This window comes from Agelaius phoeniceus, chromosome 1 (assembly GCF_051311805.1).
Source record: "Agelaius phoeniceus isolate bAgePho1 chromosome 1, bAgePho1.hap1, whole genome shotgun sequence".
Classification (NCBI taxonomy): Eukaryota; Metazoa; Chordata; class Aves; order Passeriformes; family Icteridae; genus Agelaius; species Agelaius phoeniceus.
This window is the reverse complement of record NC_135265.1, coordinates 127,657,638-127,679,945: the sequence shown is the minus strand read 5'-3', so window position 1 is coordinate 127,679,945 and position 22,308 is coordinate 127,657,638. Positions and strand designations below refer to the sequence as shown.

General features: G+C 38.9%; 1 protein-coding gene across 1 annotated transcript in view; it reads right to left on the bottom strand.

Annotated features, from left to right (window-relative positions):
* RSPO2 (R-spondin 2) overlaps positions 1–22,308 on the bottom strand; it is a 105,205-nt gene that overhangs the window by 38,888 nt on the left and 44,009 nt on the right. Inside the window, 3 exon segments of the mRNA XM_054645813.2 lie at positions 2,536–2,724; positions 3,425–3,568; positions 9,447–9,635. Of these exon segments, the coding sequence (XP_054501788.2) occupies positions 2,536–2,724; positions 3,425–3,568; positions 9,447–9,635 (522 nt within the window).

Sequence of the window (22,308 nt, the reverse complement as noted above, 5' to 3'; positions counted from 1 at the left end):
CTCACTTGCAGAGATAAGCAGGTCTGGGGAAGACTTACCCTAGGCACTTAAAACACTACTAACATTCTCCCAGGAGTTTCTTAGGAGAGAGAAAGGAGGTCATACTTTGGGAGGTGTTTTCTATGATGGCACAGAAGCAGTATTAAATACTGTAGTCAGTGTGGAGAGTTCAAACCTGCAGTTTTGTACACATTTATTTTTATCTCTGAAAACAGATGCAGAGAATTCCACAACATGGGAGGACAGGACTGTAATCTTCAGGATTCACTGAAGCCCATGAAAGAGCACTACAAGTACCACACTGAATTTGTATTTGCAGCAACAACTTTCCTGATATGTGGTGAAAAAAAACCAAAGTTTTGATCATGGAGCTTAATACAGAGACAATATGGACACTAGGCAATGAACACCAATTAATATATACGGACACTAGACAATGGACACCAATAAATATCCTCACTCTTAGGAAAGCCACTGTGCCTTTCAAAAGATAAATTTGAGATGTAAATCTTTAAGCAGTGACCTGAATTGCTAGACAAGAAAATTTGAAACAACTTAAGAGAATAAGACATAAAAAGGTATGAATGTCCAAATTAACATAGTTACATGAGCATGCTACAGCCTTCTTGAATATTATAGTTCACTTAAGCATGCTTCTCAAACTTTTTACAACAATTTGAATAATTTGTATCCTAACTAAATTATCAAAACTAAATCCATATTTCTACTTGCTAGGAGTTTTTATAGAAGTTGGATGCTGCATCCATAAAATACCTGCTTTTGTACACACTGAGTACAAAAATGACTAAATCTGTACCACATGATGTTGAATTGAAAAAATTCTGCAATTTTCTCAAATTTTCCACTGCAAGCTAAGCTGCCTGCATTTGAAGGCAAATGAGAAGAAAGAAAACACTGATTGGAGAGTTAGTAGAACTTGTCAATGGGCCCTTTTTATTTCCTTTCATTTCAGCAGTAAAACATTTCTCAGTTGATCTGATTACTAACCCAATTTGGGATCCAGAGTCTGTTACAAGTAACTGGATCACTCAGCAGGCTGCAAGCACTGGTAAGTACCACTACCTTGATGCAGAGGCAGCTGACTAATATTCAGAGATACCATGACATACATACCATGGCAGCCCAAATCAGCCTTCATTTTTACCTTTTCTTCTTCTTTCCTACAGAGATATTAATTTTGTAGGTTCCATTCTTCAATGCCTTTGAGAATTGTATTTAGGTTGCAGATTAACCGTGCTGTACAATGTCCCCTGTACCACTGTGACTGAGCCCCACGTGTGCCCATGTGTGTATGAATACAGAGAGTGGGATAGGGAGGAAAGTACATCATAGACTGTCAACCTGGATAACAAAGAATCAGTTTTATGTACCCTTCCAGACTGACTTGCAGTCCTAGAGACAAAAAATGAAGCTTACAGATATTTAATCTGTACCCATAAGATAAAACTCTATGTATAACATACATACACACTGGTAGGCAGAATGTTCAAGCCAAGACAGACATCTTCAACAATCCCAGAGTACAAAGCAACTTATTTATGTACATTTTCTAAGACTGTTTCAGGTTTATCTTATTCATCATGTTACAGCTTTCCTCAGGATTCTTCAACCCTTTATTTCTCTTTTTATTTGTCTGATTTCACAGTCAAACCAGCAGGAGGTTTGACTTGAGATCTCTTGAAGTCCATTCTTTATTTAATCCTGTGACTTTGAAAGGAATGGCATCTTTATCACCTGCTGATCACCCACCACTCCTACAAATTTTGAAACCTCTTTAAGTTGTCAGAATCCATACCTGAGAAGTTAAACTTTTCAACTTAAAAGATAACAAAAAATCTCCAGTAGTGATGTGTCTTCAGTTTGGGGTTTACAAAAACCAAGCCCAAATTTGAAACTTGATTTCCTTTCTCACATCAGCATCACTACTTAAGTCTTTTAACACCATGATAAAGATATTTGATTTTATTTACTTGGGGCAGTTCCCATAGGCTGGTCTCAAGCTGAAAATCTTGATATCTATCACTGTTCTGCTTGTATTACATCTATCACAGTTTGGCCTCGCTCCAGAATATTCAAAACAAATAACCTGTTCCAGCTAATGGTTCCAGCTAACAATGCCATGTGTAACTAGCTTCTTTTCATTTAAATACCCAGCACACCAACACTGTGTGTGCCACCTGCAGAGTGGTTTAGAGTCATAATCTTTCCTGCGACGTGCAGAGTAAGTAGTTCTTCCACCATCAGCATCATTTCCATGCTGAAGCTCAAAACTGCAACCTATTATGGTTCTTCCATGAGACACCTCTTTGGAAAACCCTCAGTACCACACCAGGAAAAACACAGTTTCACTGTCTGCTGAAGGACTAATTGCTCCCTTGCTGAGTGTTTCCCTGGTGTCTCTCTGTAGAGACTAGGACTGATGTACTACTGCTGCTTCTCAGCCTTGGCTGGCAGAACAGAGACAGAATTTGTCCTTCAGCTCATAAAGATTTTTCTGGCATGGGCTACACTTACCTCCTGGACAATGCCTCATGGCCATTTTACACCGTCTGGATTCTGCAATGGTTGGACATGGTATTGAGTCTTTTGCTGGCTTCTTCACAATTTGTCTTGTTCTCGTTTCCAGGCCCCACTTAAATCCACATGTTTTGTTATTTCTGCTGCAAGTTCCCCACTCACTCCATTGACCCACTTCACAGCCTTCTGATAAAGCAAAAGAAAACACAAGTGAGCAATTCTTCTGTTTTGTTTTTTTTTGTTGTTTTCCTTTTTTCTTTTTTTTTAAATTAGAATGCAATGTACATTGTTAGAAAGCAACAGTTGACAGTTTTACCATTAGCAGGTAAAAAGCTAGAAACAAAATTAAAATCTCTTACAGAATCTGAATCTTTTTAGCCATCATCAACCCAACCAAAAAAAAAACCAGAATATAGAACTGTATGTTTGATATGTTATGGCAGTCCAAATATTCAAAAAGTCTCCTAAGCTAATGAGATTGACTTTTCTTCTATCTAATATATAGATCCTATTTGGTTGTCACTTGGGTTTGAACACTTCAGAAGTTCACATTTCCAACTCCTCTCCATCATGAAATGCAAGAAATAATCTTGAAAGAAAGAGTTTGTTCTGACACAAGTCCTAAAATCTTACAAATTCCAAGCTGAAAATCTTCATAAAGGTGATTTTACAGTTAAGAGGGCAGAACTTTGTGATGCACAAGAGAGAGAGAGTGACATTCCCAGTGAAGTGTACTTTAAAGTTTGGAAAAATTTACTAGTATTATCAGTAAAGAAATCAATAATAATTCCTTACTGAATATTTCCTGATAAGAAATACTAAGCATCATCACGAAGTAGTGCCATATTTAAATATGGCCACCTGGCCAAAGAGCTACTTGACTCACCCACACATTCCATAAGCTCTTCCAAGGCTGCAAATCCAGCGGGACATCCTCGAAAGCAGCGGCCTCTGTGCGAGTAAAAGCCACTTTTGCATTTGGTACAAAAGTCTCTGCTAAAGCAGGAGTCACAGTTTTCTATTCTGCATCCTAAATCAAAAGGATCATAAGGAACAATGAGACAGCAAAGTTAGGGTAAGACTGAAAATGAAGGGACTTACAAAGTAATAAAATAGCAAAGCCAGAAATGCTGTAATTCTGTCATCCTGAAATCCATCTGGTATATAGACAAAATTAGAGGTAACCATGTTTCCCACATTTTCCTCCATGTCCTTCTAATCTTATTTTTCTAAATCAAACTGTAGATAAAACCCCTAGTTTAATTATATTTGAGTTAATGATATCTCTTTGGAGGAAAAATGTTCAGTATAAATTATTTTCATGTGTAAGTAATTTTGATGAAACTGAAATGTAACAAATTATTTTGGGAAGTATGCATGTTTTATATGTATTGTCTTCAGTTTATAATTTATCACTGAAAGCAGGATACTTTTTCTTTTTATGAGTTGACCCTATGAATAGCTGAGTGGATGCTTTCATGTAGTGTATCTGATGCCTGTGTCTACATATATGCATGTGCAAGAAGCCTCAGTTTTGCTGGATTTAACTTCTCTCTATTACTGAGACACTTATTCCACAAAAAATAACCATTCTTAAATGACTAGGAGACATATACCATAATGCATAGATTAAAAATTAAAAAAAAAAAAAAACAAATAAACCAAACCAAACAACTATTATCTTTATGAAATATTGTATTCCTCAGAAAATTTAAGAGGAATATGACCTGCAATAGGTGACAGACTCATGTGTAGGCTTTTCAGAAATATCCTATTCCATATTAAAACATGTCAACTTGGAAATGAGCTAGTTATTAATGATCATATGTATACCAGACATACCTACAAAAAATACCAGGGAAAAAATATTCCACAGATTAAGACATATAAGCCATTATATTTGGAACAGTAATGATCATTTTACAATTAATTTCTTAAAAATCTAATCCTTCAGCTAACAAAATTAAATAAGCGACAATAGCTGTATCCTTTCTTCAGCTATCTGAAGCCACAGCAGGAAGCATTTTTTATTCATGTTATGCAACAATATAATCATAATTTTGGTAATTCTGTCACTCATTTATTCTTCATTCTTTTATAATGGAAAAATAAGCACAAACCATAAGGTCACTATTCTGAAATAGCAATTAGTAAATATCACCAATCAACACTTTAAATTTAGCCAATATTTATGAAACAGATTTTAATATTTATTCTTGAACTTCAGCAGGCTAAAACAGGGCATCCCACAATACTTAAACAGTGTGTGTGTGTGTGTGGTTATGTAAAATCCTTTGTTAGCAATTAGGGAAATATGAGGCTTTTAAATCAGATTTCTTGTGGCATTGGGCAAAAAATTAAGCAGATTGAATGAAAAGAAAAATGTATATTTCTAGTGGTGTTGACCTTTGCTTGGTTAAAAGGAATGTAAGGATCAGTTTGAAGCCTTGCCCTGACAAAGATAAGCTCTGCTGGCTCTGTTTAGACACAACCACACATAACCTGAATGTACCAAATCCTGCGTCCAGCGTTCTCCAAAGGGGCTTTTAGAACTCGAGTTCATATAGCAGCACAACTTGGGCTTCTTGTCCACACTTAGGGTCATAGGAAATTCCTTAGAATTATAATTTCTTTTCACAAGGGTTAAACCAGTCCCTAAAGAACAGGATCCTGATCAATGTCTACACAGCAATTCTGCAAAATCACTTTCCTAGATTAATGAATTGCAAGGCAAAACCAACCAGGTGAGCTGCTCTGGAGATGTGCCACAATACTTAATACTTAATTGCTAATCTGGTTTGTTACACTCAAGATGTACTGCAAGTATTTTATTAAATGTAATGCTTGAGTCAAACATCCTGTGTATTTTAAAATATTCAGAAAAAACATTTGCCTCTTGCCCACTCACCTGAGACACTTGAAAAGAAATCAGGGTTTTTACAAATTGCATAGTCCCAACACAAGATGCAGACCAGAACATTGCAAGAAAAATCAGCATCTTGCAACACTCCCTCACATCCAATGGACACAACAATTTTTAAACAACTTTTTAACCATTGCTTTCAAAAAACATGTTGGGAGTAACACGCTAAAATTTTCTCTGTGTGTGTCAAGAGGGACTAAAGGAAAAACTTTCAACAGAAGTTAACGTTTGACATGATACAGACACGCTTGGCGGGTGGAAGCTGGCCTCACTTTGCACTGGGGATTCCCTCCATAAAACTATCATTCATTCAATGAATGGATAAATCCTCTTTCAGTTTTGATCATACTTCAAAACTCCCATCTTGTTTGTATTTTCTGCTTTACCTTCAATGCCAGTTTCCTTTTCCTCACAGCAGAGTCCCTGAGATAACTATCTTTCAGAAGCTTTAGTAGGTGAAGGTTGGGAGGAGTGAAGGCTGGATGAAGGTTGGGTGGAGATTTCCACCAAGACAGTTTAGACAGTTTATTTTCATCTTTTTCCTATGAAAATAAACTACTCCAAACATGAAAGACATATTATTTAATCTGTATCAGATGCAATTTAGGGGAAAATACTGTAAGAGTATTAGGAATACTGTAAGAAATCTGAAATAAATATATTAATTCATCAGAGTGATATTCATCATAATGCTTAGGGTTACTGAGTGCTAATCATAATGATAATTTAACTGTAGCTGAAGACAAACTAGGAGTGACAACAACCTGACTCTTCTACAATTTCACCAATGCCCAGACTGTTCCCAACTCCATGACATTCACTCCTTTCAACTCCTGCTCCCATCCCTCTGCTGCTCACTAGAACAGCTTTGGTGTGAAATTGTGATCCAATTTCACACTGCCATCCTGAAGTGTCCACTGGCACTGCACTGATCTGTCACTGACCAGCAACACCTTCTGTGCTATTTTTTTTTTTTTGTAATTGAACCCCCTGATTGCTACAGTTGCAATTACAACAGTCTCAAATGGTCATATGCTCTACTATACTACATAAGTATAGTTCAAGCAACAGCATATTCATAAAGTCCTGCTATTTTGTAACACTGTTAAAAAATTCATTACCTTTCTTACTGCATTGAATTAACTACATGTGTTTAATAAATGCTCAATTTGTTTAAAAGTTTCTCTTTATCTTGTTTTTACTGAAGGTGAATGGAAGGGGAAATTACAATGTTGGGTCCACCTAGGAGAAAGAGGGAGAACCTAAACAAACAGTCAACCAAAGCTGAAGGGAGCTGTAATTTCTAATCTCTGAGTGGTTTCTCCTCCTAAAATTATATAGGTTACTATGGCTGTGGACTAAGTTGAAAGGTTCAAGACAGGCTTAATACATTAATCAGTGCAACCACCAAACTGATAGGTTTCATCTTACTCTTTAAATTCAGTTCTGTTTTTTTCTCATGAGATTATGTCTTGTTGGAGCAGTTCAGTTCAAAGTCATTAATTATTTAAAAATTATTGGAAAATTAACAAAGTGTTACTCATCTCTTGGGCATTCTTCTACAGGAGAGATTCAACACTTTCCAAGTTCATGTCCAAAAGGACTGCATTCTCACACTGCAGTGTTCAAGGTGGAAATCATATCCAGCAGGAAACTACATTGATTTCTAGAGACAAGCAGTCTCAAATTTCATGATTCACTGTTACTAGAAAAATAGTCTAGAACCACTTAGCAAATTCTAGGAACACATACTCCTTACATGCAGAAAAGTAAATTCGTCTTGAAATCCAAAATTTCCATCATTTTAGAGATGCTACACTTGGCTGTGGTATTCATTGTGTTACATTTGGCACTGACAATGTTTGGCTTTTAAAATCAAGACAACTTTTTCCATAAAAAATATTTTCTATAACTTCTCTAACAAAAATGAGAGTGTTCCAGTAAAAAATGCTTAAAAGCTTTTGTGCCTATGAAGATATTATTAGGGCAGAAATTATTTCAGCTTATGTAATTCAAGCCCTGTAACTCCCATAAGGACTTTAACATAGCCAAAATTTTTGTTAATTTTAGCTGAGACAATACTATCTGAGCAACCCAATCTGTAAGCATACCTAAGAAGAGCAAGTAGGAAGAAACCTATTCAGTTTTTAAGGATGTTTATTTCAACTCAACTTCAATCGACAAAATGTCTGTATGTCCACAATGCTTCATATGTGCAAACCAAGATCACCAAACCAAGAAAAAAAGAGAAGTGATGTCTAAAGAGTTAGCAGTTACACTAACATAAAAATATGCAATACAATAATCATCAGAGGGGAACCAGGACTGGTCCATAAATGCAAGTGCATCATTATTCTTACAGGGGGAGACTGTAAAAGGCATGAGGATGAGGTAAACATCAAGTGCTCAACACATGCCAGTATGGGTTAGACAGAACTTGCATTTATGCTTTTCAAAATCAATCCTGTAATTCAGGGGAAAAAGCCAAGTTCCATAAGTGGTAAAACCAAAATAAATATTATTTTGAATTCACCCTCGACCTTCTGCAATTAAATTCTCTATTTTTTTCTTTTCAAGAAACTAAAGAATACTGCCAATAAGACTACTTTGCCTTTCTCACAAGCACAGTACAGGCTAATAGAAACAAATCAATCTATTTCCTAAACCTACAAATATATTCAAAAACATTTTTACATGGGGAAGTATTTACAGCCAAGTTTTGAAAGATTTCAAGTGCAGAAGTTGAATTCAAAAACATGTTAGGAAAACTAAGGCCAAGATTCTAAATTACTTTACAGAATGGATGCATAAACCATATACTGTCTCATTTAATTTTTGATCAAAACTTAACCACCTGGTAGGGATTAGGCAGCACTCTGCAATACTACACAGCAGTTGGGAACACTATATCCATGGAGCCCACGCAGGGAATGGGGAGAAAGAGGTGGGATAGCTTGGGACAGGTCCAAGCATGGCCATAAGTGCTCCTCATCCAGCCAGACTGCCACTGAGTGACCCCATGTGAGTCTCAAGATGATGTGTGATGTGAAAACCAGCACACACCTTCTCACAACTCTGTGCTCCCAATGACACGGCACAGCACGAGGGGAAAGGTGCCACACATTTAACAGACACTTGATTATTGCAGGAAAAAAAGAAAAGCTATTTCTCACTTCAGGTTCTTATGTCAGGTGACCTGATTCTGGTTAGACTATGACAAAAGCATTCTCCCTCTAAATAGGAATAAGAGGTAACAGCAGTGATTAATAATCCATATGGGTAATACTCCACATATGAGCATATGGAAAAATCAATACAAATCAGCACAACTGCCAGACAGAGGTGAAATAATGTGAGATACCAGAGCACTCATGGATTTTAATAGTTGTGCTTCTAGGCACAAACATGCAAACAAGGAATCTTGTTGCACATTAGCAGGTTGCAAGTTTCCAAATAAAATGTTTCACTAAAAGTGAAAGGTTATTTGTTTGTTTTTAATAGTACATCTGTTTTATTAAATTTGCAACACTTACATATTAAAGCATGTCTGGTGTGAGGTGTCTGGTCACCTGAAATTTGTGTGGGAACAAAAAATATGACAAAAAGCCCACCCATATATTACTGTTTATACTGACCTGTACCTACATGTTAAATTTATTCTAAATCCTTTATATTTTCATATAGTGGGAATTTATTTCTTAAAACTAGGAGTATCTGTGTGAATCATACATTTTTTCCCTAAATTACCCCTTTAATTAAACTAATAATAATAACAATAAAAAATAGGTCAATTCATCAACTAGTTAATCTGCTGAATGTTAAATATCTGAGAATGAGCCGGGACCTTCTTTAGCAAAGAAATTTAAGATGATCTTGAGATATCTGTGAAAATACAAATGTGTTTCACAACATACCATCTTAAAAACCAACCACAAATTATGGCCTTCTGACAAAAGTGAGTGTAAGGGTTGAAGAAATAACTCACTTGAGCATCTGTTCATGTCTGGCGTTCTCAGTCCATAGTACCCTGACGGGCAGGAGTGCAGGCATTCCCCGTACTGCCTCATCCCTTCTCTTCGCAGGAAGAAGAATAACTTGTGCTGGCATCTGATGCACCCATTATCCTTTGAACAAGATAAGCAACCTTTGCAAATTGGATTTGGTCCATAGTTAGCTGCAAAATAAGATAAATTACACTTTAAGGTCATTTGGAAAGTATTTTGGCTGGAGGTTCTCTATCCTCTAAAGTGTTACTCATCTTTTGTATGACTACAAACAGTTTTGAAAGGAGGGTTCTGAGAGTGCACTCACTTTCAGACATCTGCATGGGCACTGAATAAAAAGAACTGTAATCTCTACATTTACAATTATATGTAGGGCAGTTTAAGGATTTTACACAGATTTAAAATACAGGCGCAGGCAAGCAGAGACCAAGCTTTATAAAGCTCACAGAATAAAGTTGGCTAAAAATGCAATGCTGCATTCTGTGAAGCTGGGGACATAGCATACAACAGCAACAAAATATAAGAACTTCAGCACCCTGACATATGCACATGGAATGATATGCCCATGGAAATTGATCAACACCACTAATGCAATTTCTAATTTGTGAAGCGAGCAATATTCAGAGTACAAAAGCCTCTGCAGAGCAGGTACAGCACTAGCAATGTGTGCTGCCCCCTCACTCTCAGGGTCCTAGAACAGCTGTCTTCTTACAGGGTCTTCTTGACCTGAGTATCAAGACAAATTTTTCAAAAAAAGAGAAACAGTTTTAAGAGCCTTCTTCTCTGGGCTGAAAACCATATGCCATTACCAAAGGAGCACAATTAGTGCAGGTTACCATTTTAGGTCACCAGCTGCTGTGCATTCAAGTCTATGCTCTGATTTTGTTGGATTATTTTCTTTTTTTCTTTTGAATTGCTTGGCTGATAACTGCAACACAAACTTCAGTCACATCACTCTTTGTTCTTATGAGCTTTGATTATCCTGCCTTTCTGCAGAGTTGCAGAACATTCCTTTGTCCCCATGGGCTGTCAAGTCCTTCTCAGGTGCTGGGTCAGCACAGTAGGTCAGCAGAGGGAGGATGACTCAAGACATTCCTGAAACCAGCACAACTTCACAGGTCTGCTTTAAATAATAAATTGCCTACAGGACTTCACAGAAATTTGCCAGTTCAAACCTGGTTTACTAAAAACAAAAGAAAAATATTATGCAACAAAGGAAAGTGGTTTTGGGGTCTCAAGAGGTTTTTAATAGAGGCCACCCAGAGAGCAGCTCACCAAAAAGGCCTATGTTTAATTGTCATATTTTTAAATATTTAAAGTTATTCACACCGTTATGTAGTGATCTGGTACTTTTACCTCGTATGGCTGGATAACTGAGGTTGTTCAACTGATGACTTCACCAGCAGAGTCAGGAAAAAAACCAAGGAAAAGCCCACCACCCTCTGGAACCAGTAGCTGATAAGCTTTACTCTCACCTTCACACATCTGCACACCACATTCCAATTCCCTCTCTGCTACCATCCCCCACACAGGACTCACTAAATTCAGCACGACACCATTCAATTCCGATCTTGGACAAATAATCCTAGTGGGTGGCAGGCAGGACAAGAAGTGAAGCAATCTGGTGTGAAACAGCTCAGCCAGTGGGACACTTTCTGAGTGTTGGAATTCTCTGGTACCAGTCTCACCAGGTGAGATTCTCTTGAAGGGAAAAGAGTCCTTCCCTTCATGGGATATGTATGATTCTTCAGCACTCTGTTAACCCTTTTGTAATGAGATACCCTAACAGACCAACTGTTTTACACTCCTAAAACAGTTCCCACCTTCTGTTGCCTAAAAGACTTGAGATACAACTTTTCCTACACTTCATCTTGTAACTATTTTCATTCCCAACCAACTTCTTCAAAGACATGCAAGACAAACAAATTATGAACTAGGCATGGCTGCATCCCTCCTCTCACTGTGGGCAGGGATTGCCTTACTGTAACCACATCAAATAATATGTGATCATGTACACAAAAGCAATTGCTGCTTAACACATAGTGGGTGATCCTGTGGACTTGTGACTTCTCTTATAGTCTCCTTGGATGTCACTCTCAGTAAATCTTTACCTCCAGCTTATTCAAGGTTCCCCAGAGAAGCCTATATTATAACAAAAGAGTTAAAAGGAATAAAGCAAAAGCAAGGATGCAAGATGCCTGAACTTACTCACTACTCAGAGTATTTTTTGGAGTTCAAAACAGCTGATATAATGTATATGATTTTTGACTTGGGGCCAGGCCAATTGCTGAACAGCATCAATATAGATAAAGGCTACCATATATATACATATACGTATACATACAGATAAATGTTATACATATGGATATAGCTAAAGAGAACAATACCACAGGCTTGCTGGCAACAGACAGGGCAAAACTGTCTCAAAGGGAGAAAAAGATCTTTCCACAGGAGTTAGCAGGGCTCACTGAAAGAGCTTTAAAGAGATTTGAAGGGAGAAAGGGATAAAACAAGGCTCACTGAAGTCTGAGAGCAGTGTGCCAGTGCCTGAGAGACAGGGTACTAGCAGGGTCTGTCAGTCTGCTGTCTCAGTGGAGGTAGGGATGTTTTGGTTCTCCAGAGCTTAGTGATGGTGAGGATAGGGTTGAATGGTTTTGAGTAAGAATTGGGGGAAGGCCAACAAGGCAGGTATCATAGTGGGAGTTTGCAACAGACCCCAAACCAGGAGAAAGAGGCAGATAAAATATTCTCTAAGTAGCTGGGAGAGCTCTAACAATCACTCACCCTTGTTTTCATGGGGAGCTTCAGCTTACCAGATGTCTGTTTGAAACACAGCACAGCAAAGAGGAAAGAGCCTAGGACATTTCTAGAACATGGGGGCACATAACTCCCTGACAAAGCTGGTGAGGGAGCAAACTAGGAAAGGTAATGCTGGACCTGTTTTTTGGGAATGCAGAAAGACCTGTGGAGGATGTGATGGTTGGACATCATTAGGCCCATCCTCAGCATAGTGATCACCAAATGCTAAATTATTGGTTCTTGGTGAAGTAAAGAAGCGGGTCACCAAAACCTCTACCTTGGGGCAACAGAGTCCAAGAAGGCCTTCAAGAAGGAAATCCTACAGACACAGGAGCAGGCATGTAGCAAACCCCATGGAGCTTGGGAAAGCTCCACGGAGAATGGAGACTTAACAATAGGAACTGCTGAGTCAGGATGAGACAGCAAAATAAGTTCCTGTCTCAATGACCCCCCACCCCAAAGCTTATCTCTGTAACCCTATTTTACCTAACCCTTACTATTGGTCAGGTTTGGATCCCCCCATACCCTATAAAAGGGCCTGGTTTAGCCCATTCGACAGAAGAAGAGCTGTCGCTGGAACCTTCATGGTCTCTCCCGCAATAAACCATCGCTGTGGAACACCAGGGCACTCCTTCTCCTCTCTTGCATCTGCTGCAGCCTCAAGCCAAGGGCACCCTACCATAGCAAGCAAAGAGCTGATATCCTAAGAGAGCTGATATCACTAAAGAGAGCTGATATCACTAAAGAGCTGACAATCACCAAGCTTGCTAAAGGGTAGCCAGTGGTGATGGCCACGAGCTAGCTGAGCTTTTGGGCACTCTGTCTCTCTGAGGGACTGGGCTCCCGGACCATCTTGCACTGCTAAGATAATAAGGCCAAGATTGAGGCTTTATTATACAGGCAGGTGCCACATGCCAAAAAAGGATCCGGGGAAAAGAAGACTAGCTGAACAGAGAGTTTTGGCAGGAACTCAGGAACTTCTTCTTTGGAAGAAGAGGCAGACAATTCAGGAGGACTCCAAGGATATCATGAGGTTATGCAGGGAAAAAATTACAAGGGCCAAAGCCCAATAAGAACTGCATCTGCTACTAACAACAGTAATAATATTTCTATAAATACATTAGCAACAGCAACAGAGCTAAGGAGAATGTCCATTCTTTACTGAACATGGGGGCAAACACAGTGACAAAGGATAAGGAAAAGGCTGAGGTACATAATGTCTTCTTTATTCAGTCTGTAACAGTAATAAGACCAGTCTTTTTCTGGTACCCAGCCCCCTGAGCTGAATGACAGGGACAGACAGCAGAATAAAGCCTTCATAATCCATGGGGAATGGTCAGCAGTACCACCTAGATCCATCCAAATTTATGTGGATGAAATCCACACAAGGATACTGGGGAAGGTGGTGGAGGATCATTTACTGGTCAGACAGGGAGGTCCCAGCTGACTGGAGGTTGGCCAATGTGATGCCAGGTAGAAGATGAGTCAGAAAAAGGGTAAAGCCCATCAGTCTGACCTCGGTGCTGGGGAAGGTCATGGAGCAAATCATCTTAAGTGCCATCATGCAGCACACACAAGACAAGAATGTTATCAGATCCAGCCAGCATGATATGAAAGGCAGGTCCTGCCTGACTGACCTCACCTTCCTCTGCGACAAGATGATCAACATTATGATGAAGGAAAGGCTGTGGATATTTCTACATGGACTTTAGTAAAGTCTTAGACACCATTTCCCACAGCACTGTCCTGGGAAACCTGGCTGCTCATGGCTGGGATGGCTGTACTCTTCATTCAGTAAAAAGCCAGGCTGGATGACCATGCTAAGAGAGTGGTGGTCAACAGAGCTGGCAACTGGTGGTGCTCTCCAGGGCTGAGGACTGGAGCCAGTCCTGTCTAATGTCTTTATCAATGATCTGGACCAGGGGATGGAGGGTACCCTCTGTCAGCTTGCAGATGACATAAGTTGGGCAGGATTGTTGATCTGGAGAGCAGGAAGGCTCTGCAGAGGGATTTATGGACCAAGGCTAAGACTACAAATCTCAGTGAGGTCAAGTGCTTGGTCCTGCACTTGGGTCACAGGTGCAACCCCATGCAGTGCTAAAGGCTGGGGAAAGAGTGGCTGGAAAGGTGGCCAAGAAGGCCAATGGCATCCTGGCCTGTGTCACAAATAGTGTGACCAGCAGGACCAGGGCAGCAATTGTACCTCAATACTGAGCACTGAGGTCAGTATATATATATATATATATATATATAAGGCCACACCTCAAAACCTGGGCTGGGTTTTTGGCCCCTTATTACAAGAAAAACACTGAGGAGCTGGAGCATGTCCAGAGAAGGGCTGTGTTGCTGGGGAAGAGTCTGGAGCACAAGTTCTATGAGGAGCTGCTGAGAGAGCTGGGGTTGTTTAGCCTGGAGAAAAGGAGGGTCAGGGAGCACAAAATTCTCCACAAATACCTGAAAGAAAGGTCTAGCAAGGTGGAGTTCAGTCTTTTCTCCCAAGTAAGAAGCAATAGGATGAGGGAAAATGGCCTCAAGTTGTGCCAGAGAGGTTTAGACTGGATATTAGGAAAATGTTTTTCCATGGAATGGGTTGTCAAACCTCGGAAAGGGCTCCCCAGGGAAGTGGTTGAATCACCATCCCTGAAGTTATTAAAAAAATGTGTAGATGTGATGATTAGGGACATGGTTTAGTGGTAGACTTGGCAGTGCTGGGTTAATGGCTGTATTCAATGATCTTAAAGGTCTTTTCCAACTTAAACAATTCTATGATCTTGTGGAGCAAGAATTAAGCTCTGGAGCAGATACATATCAGGGCTCCATGTAGATTTGTTTGCCATCTTCTCTTATGGAACTCCATGAAAATTCTGACTTCTTTGCCACAAAATATGTTTGAGTTTGACTCTACTGTCCAACTTTCCTTTATTACTGCCACATGTTACTCTTCCCAAGCACCCTTTCTGTGCTTGTGGTAAGATGTCTTTATTGATAACCTTTCTTTCTTCAGGCAAATTTAATTATGCTGACTCCTCTTGGCTTCAGCTCCATAGAAAAGGAGCTAACAGCATAAAATGATCTTCCATTATCCTATGCTAATATTTGTTCAGAAAACGGATGGCACATCTTTCACAGCTTAAGGTCAACTCAAGATATATTAAAGACTTCAGTAATATATTAATTCTGTAAATCATATAGGTTTCCCAAGCCATGAAATCTCGACCCTCCTCCTTCTTCAGTTGCTAAGCAGACTTAAATTTTTTTTTTTTAAATTTCCATAGCTGTATGTTTTGAACTTCTTATAGAAATGCACTGAGATTCAAAACTTGTAAATTGCTCTGAAATCCTCAGATCCAGATATATTGTATATTTATAGTTACTTAAATGAACAATTATTTAATTCACACATTGAATTTGGACAGTGTTCAAAATCATCACTCAATTAATGGTCACATGCTGATGAATTTTCCTGTAGGTCTCCTAGCTTTCTTCTTTCTTTAGCACATTAAGAAATTAAAAATCACTGAAGAGTTATAATGGTAAAGGGAAGATAATATGATTTGTATGTTGCATTACAAAGTGCAAACCATGTGAAAGAATCTGAAAACTTCCCACTGTACTGCTTAGGCATTAGACTGAATAATTTCCAGGTAATTTGCATATAGTAAATTACTGTAAAGTGTGTACCACTGAATTGATCTTCTTCCACATTGTTGTTGCTTGTTTTCTTTTAAGAGTTTCATGAGAAGGTCTGAATTCTGCAACCTTTCCATTATTTCAATTTCTCCCAGAGCCAGGGAAAACTGTGACATGATCTACTAACAAATTACTTTGACAATGAACATACACATTCACAAATCAAATACCATAGCACTGGTTTTGGGGTCATTTAAGGATGCCATCTTGAAGACACCAAGTTAACTGTGCCTCTTTTGAGCCTATATACATAGGCCATAATTAAATCCTATGAAATCCTCCTTGCCTCAAATTCTTCCCTTCCCATCTTGGTTTCTTAACACAGCAAATTGGATGTATTGGATGTATTGGATTGTATTGTTATCACATACAGCTTCTCCAGTTCACATATAATTGTTCTTTGAGGAGGAAGTGGACGCCTCCACCTTTAACAGAAACATCTATGCACTTCCTTTTTAATTTCTTCATAACTTCGTTTTTTCCCTCTCTATATTTGTTTGCAATAAAAAAATAAAAAGCTTATAAAACATGGTCTATCACATTCCAGATTAGTGACTGTATCACATGCAATGTAAAACTTCATGTTACTCATCCTTATTTCAACCCTGCCAGGAACACCCTCCTCATCTCTGTGTGCCAGGCAGGCAGGTCTCCTCCAGCCAAATCCCTCATGGAAACTTGCTCCTTCCACACAGCCCACAGATGTTAACCAGTGTCAGAGTGCTGCTGTCATCACATCACAAAACTGGAAATGCACACATGCTGTAAGTTAGCACCATCCTCTGGCTCTCAAAGCACATGATTGCCCTCATTCTCTGTTAAGACTGTAAGCTCTCTGCAGCAGGAGTAACGTTCTGTACAAGCACATAAGTGTGTACACAGGTGTGAACACTGCATATAAACACAAGCACACACCTTAATGCAAGGTAATGCATTTTCTATTCCTTCTGCTTCCACAACTATAGTCCAGAGCACCTCCATAATTAAAGAAAAAACATTTACAGACTTGATTCCTCATGTAGTGCCTTTATTTTAAATCTGGTATTAAATTTGCCAAGTTTCAAAAGGTTACTTGAGAACACAGACTAATACCCAAACACACTGAATGAAACACTTCTGAACCCTAAGGGTGTTCAAAGTTTCATGGTTTGGATCCATATCAAGTAAAATCAAATATCAGCTAATTACTTTAACTCTTGTCTAGATCAAATGTATTTAAGCCACACTGCTGAAGCAGTTTTAAGTGAGTTGTTATGACTATTTGAAATCACAAGAGAATCAAATGAGTCTAGCCTGTTCCCCACAAGAATACAAGTTGTTCTGTAAGCAAGAGAACTTAGAGTATTTGATTTTCTGTGATCTTACTGTCCTGCAGTCCATAATACAACTGTTTCTAATTTGTGTCTTTCTTGTATACCCATTTGTTGGGTGTCACAAAGCTCTTTTGAACCTGGTGCTTCAGCTCACCACAAGAACCTGGTATTTTTATTCTTCTGAAAAAAAACAGGCTGAAATAGACAAATGAATCCAAAACCAGTTGGAGAAAGAGGAGATCCTGGCAGAGAAACAAGCACTAAAGTCATTCCCTAAACATTTCTTTAGACAGCCAGGCTAACATGCTCACTATGTCCCTAATATCACTCTGTATCTGGTCACTGTGTCTCTCTCTTTGGCAATCTTTGGTCTTTTGAGCTCTCTGAAGTCAGAAACTGGGCTTGCTGATACAATGGCCAGCTTAATGACACTCTCACCCTAACTGGGACTGCAGCCACAGGAATGCTGGTGACTGGATTTTAGCACAGATCTAGCAGAAATGTCTCCAAGACACTTATCACTGTAAACACAAGATGTGCACATGGGACTCAGAGGAGATGAGGAACTAAAAGACCACTACAAGCTGCATTTATTGCAAAATAGTAGATTTCATAATCCTGAATTCAATTAATGCTTTGAAGACATCCCATACATATCTCAATAAAGTACATTTGTGTTTGGCTTATGTCTTCAGGAGCACCAAGGAATTGAACAAAAAATACAGCCTTATAGAAAAACAAAACTACATAGTATATCAAGGAACTGAGACTGCAACACTGCATGTCCACTACAGCTGAAAAACATCTGACTGGATATGAAAAGAAGATAGCCATGAAAAATACCTATTTTTCATTAGAACTTTGTAAAAGCAAATGTAAGTTTTAGGCAGAAAACTTCAACTTAAAAAAATATTAATTTGTTTCTGGTAATTATCTTCAAGAGAATTTAAAAATTCAAGGTCAGAGGGGATTTTTATGAACAATTAGGCCAATGCCCTGTACAAAGAAGCCACAGAACTTTTGCTTTACTGAAACGTATCATTTAAGAAACCATTCAATCTTAATTTTTAAATTGTTAGTGGTAAGGAAACCACCACAACTTTTGTTAAGATATCATAGGGGCTAATTACTCACACTGTTGAAAATGTGCAGTGGAATTTTGAACTTCAAGGACCAACCACTGGACCTTTTTGTATCTTTACCTGCCAGTTTGTTAACAGTTTTTCAATGATGCTTTTTCCCAAAGCAGATCCTTTGATCAGGTCAAGTCCAAGCTTTCTCATGGGTAAGATAAACAGAGCAAGATTCCAGAATGTCTCACCACAAGGCTAAGTGTCCAGTCCTTTGATCAATCCCTTACAATTTTATCAGCAGGCTTATGGATATTCAAAAAAAGCTCAGCATTGGAAAAGCAACTGTACCAATGCCAAATAAAGTGATATAACTTCTCAACTTTTCCTAGATTTTACTCTCCTGAAACATTCATGTGTTATGTTTTTTTGTTTTTTTTTTACTAAGAAGATACCATTTCCCAAGCACCATGTTGCTCTGGGTAGGATACAGCCTTTTTTTTTTTTTTTTTTTGTTATACAGGAGATCACCCAGTGTTCCTTCTCAGATCACCAGGCCTTCACCACTCAGGATTATTTTCTCAAAAGTTTTCCACAGCTGAGAAAATGCACGTTCCCCACTCTTCCATTGAAGACAGATTAACTGTAGAGAAGCATTTCACTTCAATGAGTTTGGTATAAATCTCATCAAATGTTGCTTGTAAGTGAGCAATTTTACCTGGTTATTATTCCTTCACTTCCTTTGGAGGTCTTCATTATATTTTCAGTATCACAATTTTATGCTTAAACTACTCTCACTTATCAGCTCATTTCATTATCTCATTTTTGATATAATATCTTTCTGGTTATTCTAGTGTAAGCTTCCAAGAGACTTGTCTTCATTCCATCCATACTCAAAAGACAGTGGCATTTTATTCCACTTCCAAATCAAAACATTTTACTGTTGCTACACATCTATCCAGCTGAATACTTACAGAATTTTCTGTATGGTTTCCCCCACCACCATGACATGGAGAATCACTGTGAGGATCAGTTTGATATTATTCTCCTGCAGCACCCTGGCAAGTCTCAAGGAATTACCTACATATTGAGATATTTTGTAATATTTGGTGACTCATGGCATACTGACTACCAAGTTCAGAAGTCTACCAATAAAATTACATGTATGTTGGTTTCAGGATGCTTGGTTACTAGGATGTTTTGAGAACATTACCAATTTACTTTCCAGCTGAGATAAACTGCTACTAACAGAGGTATCTCAGCCATCTTTCTTCATTTGAACATCTGGAGCTTTTAAAGGTATCTCTCATAGTTCACTTTCTGGATACCTATTGTCATCTGCAAACATTTAACTCTTCTTGTCCTCTTCTGTTCACTGTTCAGCCTACCAATCCTCACTTGCCTTAACTCTACTGAATACTGCTTTCTTCTTCTACTTGGGATGTGAATTTTCCTCTACAATTTCTCTGTTTTTCCTAGACATTTCCCCTTCCCCTGAAAATGGAGCAGTCTTGTTGATCAAGCCTCTTGCATTTCCCCAGTGTATCCTCACTAATAATACTTGTCTTTCCAGTATGGAAATCTAGAGCTGTCACCAATTTACATTTTATCCATGGAAAGTTCATTCTGTCTACAGGATGGAAAAAAAATACAGAACATCTGTTGTAGGTCACAAACACCTCCCCATCACCTGCCTTCCTAAAAACAAGTACAGAAATAGACAGAGAGAGGAAAGTGGCATACTCCCAGTTGCAATGTCCTAGGAAATGCTAGCTTTTACTGATATTTTCTGTTCACAGATTCACCAGTTTTATTCTAGGTCTTCCTGTTACAACTGAGAGTAATTCAACATACACACTTGAAACACTGGTGATAAAAGATCCAAGTATCACAACCACAGAGTATATTCAGAGAAAAGATAAAGTCAAAAAGTCCTGCTCCATTGTGTTCATGCAAACAGGACAGCTAAAGTGCCTGACCAGAAAAAAAAGAGCGACACAACAACCAAGCCTTACCAACCAACTGATTCACAACCACTCATAGGTCATTTCTTTCCAAGCCTAGTTCCCCACCCATTCCCCACCAAGTACTTATTTCGGTATTCAAAAGTCTTACATGACACACATGCATGTGTATGTTGCCAATCCAATTTCTGAGTTTTAGTTTATAGGCCAATCCGTTTCATATACAGTAAGAAATTACATTACTCCACCAGATGAACCAGCCACTTCTTTTAATCAACTGAAGTTGCTGATTTGTAAAGTGCCTGCTTCCATTTTCATCAGACTGAGAAGAGTCCTTCCAAGATGACCTCTGTTTCATCTCCTTATGAATTGATAGATTGTTGCTTTTTTAGAAATCCTGCAAGTCTAGCAGTACTGAAGCACGGGCAATATCTGCCAGTTGCATACTATTTGCACAGCTCTGGGCAGTTTTGTCTACTCCAAATCTCAAAAGTCTTTTTCTTTTACGGCATCTTCAGTCTCTGTAAAAATATTCATGATAAAAGCCTTGCATAAACTTCCATTGGGTTTTAGGATACTTTATAAGCCCCAGATAATGTGATCAAATGTCAGTAGTTTCATGTATAGTAACCTCAAGAAATTCCAATCACAAAACTCAAGAGGACTTTTAACATGCAGTACTTTTGAAAGATAACTTGTCTCTCAAATGCTGTTATTTAGATTTTACATTAATTACACTTCCTCCTTTTTCCATGTCTGTAGAGTAAAATGTAGAAATCCCGCAAAACAGCTCCTTAAAGAGAAGCTGCTGTTCTTCCTCAAACCCCAGCAATTCAGACAGGGAGGAAGAGCACCACAATCATTGACTTTGGCCACAGCACAGATTATTTATATCTGATGAAGACTGCACAAATGAAGCGATGGGACAGAGGCCAGACAGCCAGTCTGCTCCACCACTCAGATCTACCCCAATATCCAGCTCTCTCTGAAATGCACTTCAAGCAATGACAGTGCATTCAAGAAATGCACTTCAGTCTTAGTGGAAAAAGGGCTGGAGGTACAATAAGTGGAAACTCAGAAGTTACATTCACACCCTAACATAAATTGTAACGCTGTGGAAATTACAGGGTAAAATACAGCTGCTGCTCCCTGGCTGGAATGCTCCACAGTGACTCCCCATAAACACGATCTGCAATGAAGAGGGATGGAATGGACGGTGGAGAGGATGGAGACACCACAGCCAGGCTCTGTAGAAATCCTTGGAGGGAGGGGAACTCAATGGTACTTTGCAGCTGATAAACTACACAGCACCTGTCAGCCAGGGGAGATAGGAGGTGTCCAGCTGCTGAGTCAGCAAGTGTGGTGAAATTGCTCTCCTCAGATGAACTCAGTTCATTTTAACCTAATTATAATGTTAATCTCCATCCAAAGTTTCCAGACTCCAAGATATGATCACCCCTAACTAAACATGTGCTCTATATTTTTTGACAGTATTTTTAAGAGCAAAGCAAGATAATTTTACACCACTCAGTAGCAAAAGTATGTATGACTAGAGTCACTCAAGCTCCACCTAAACAGAAGGAAATAGTAAGTGAGAATGGGGAAATGCTAGAGAAGACTCCATTGTAACTGCTGGGAGCAGCCAATGGGCTGAACCTGTTTTTCCCTCCACAGGGACACCTTTTTGGTAAGAACCATACTCTATTCACGCTGAATACTTTTATTGAGGATTAGCAATATTGGTTTGAACACATTTTTGCGGTCAGATATTATCACTGGCAATTCTCCAACCTTAATCTGTCACAATTTTATACTAATAAAGAGTGTTATTCTGTAAACTGTTAGTGTTGAATCGTTCACAGGCACAAGCAGTCGCTGGCAGCAGGTAACACACTCAGAGTGGGAAGATCCATGGAGGGCTCTCCTTTATGCTGTTGGTGAGTGTCCCTGCCTCAGCCAGCCAAACCACCCTCTGACCCAGGAGAGCTCAGTGAAGGGTCCCTGCAG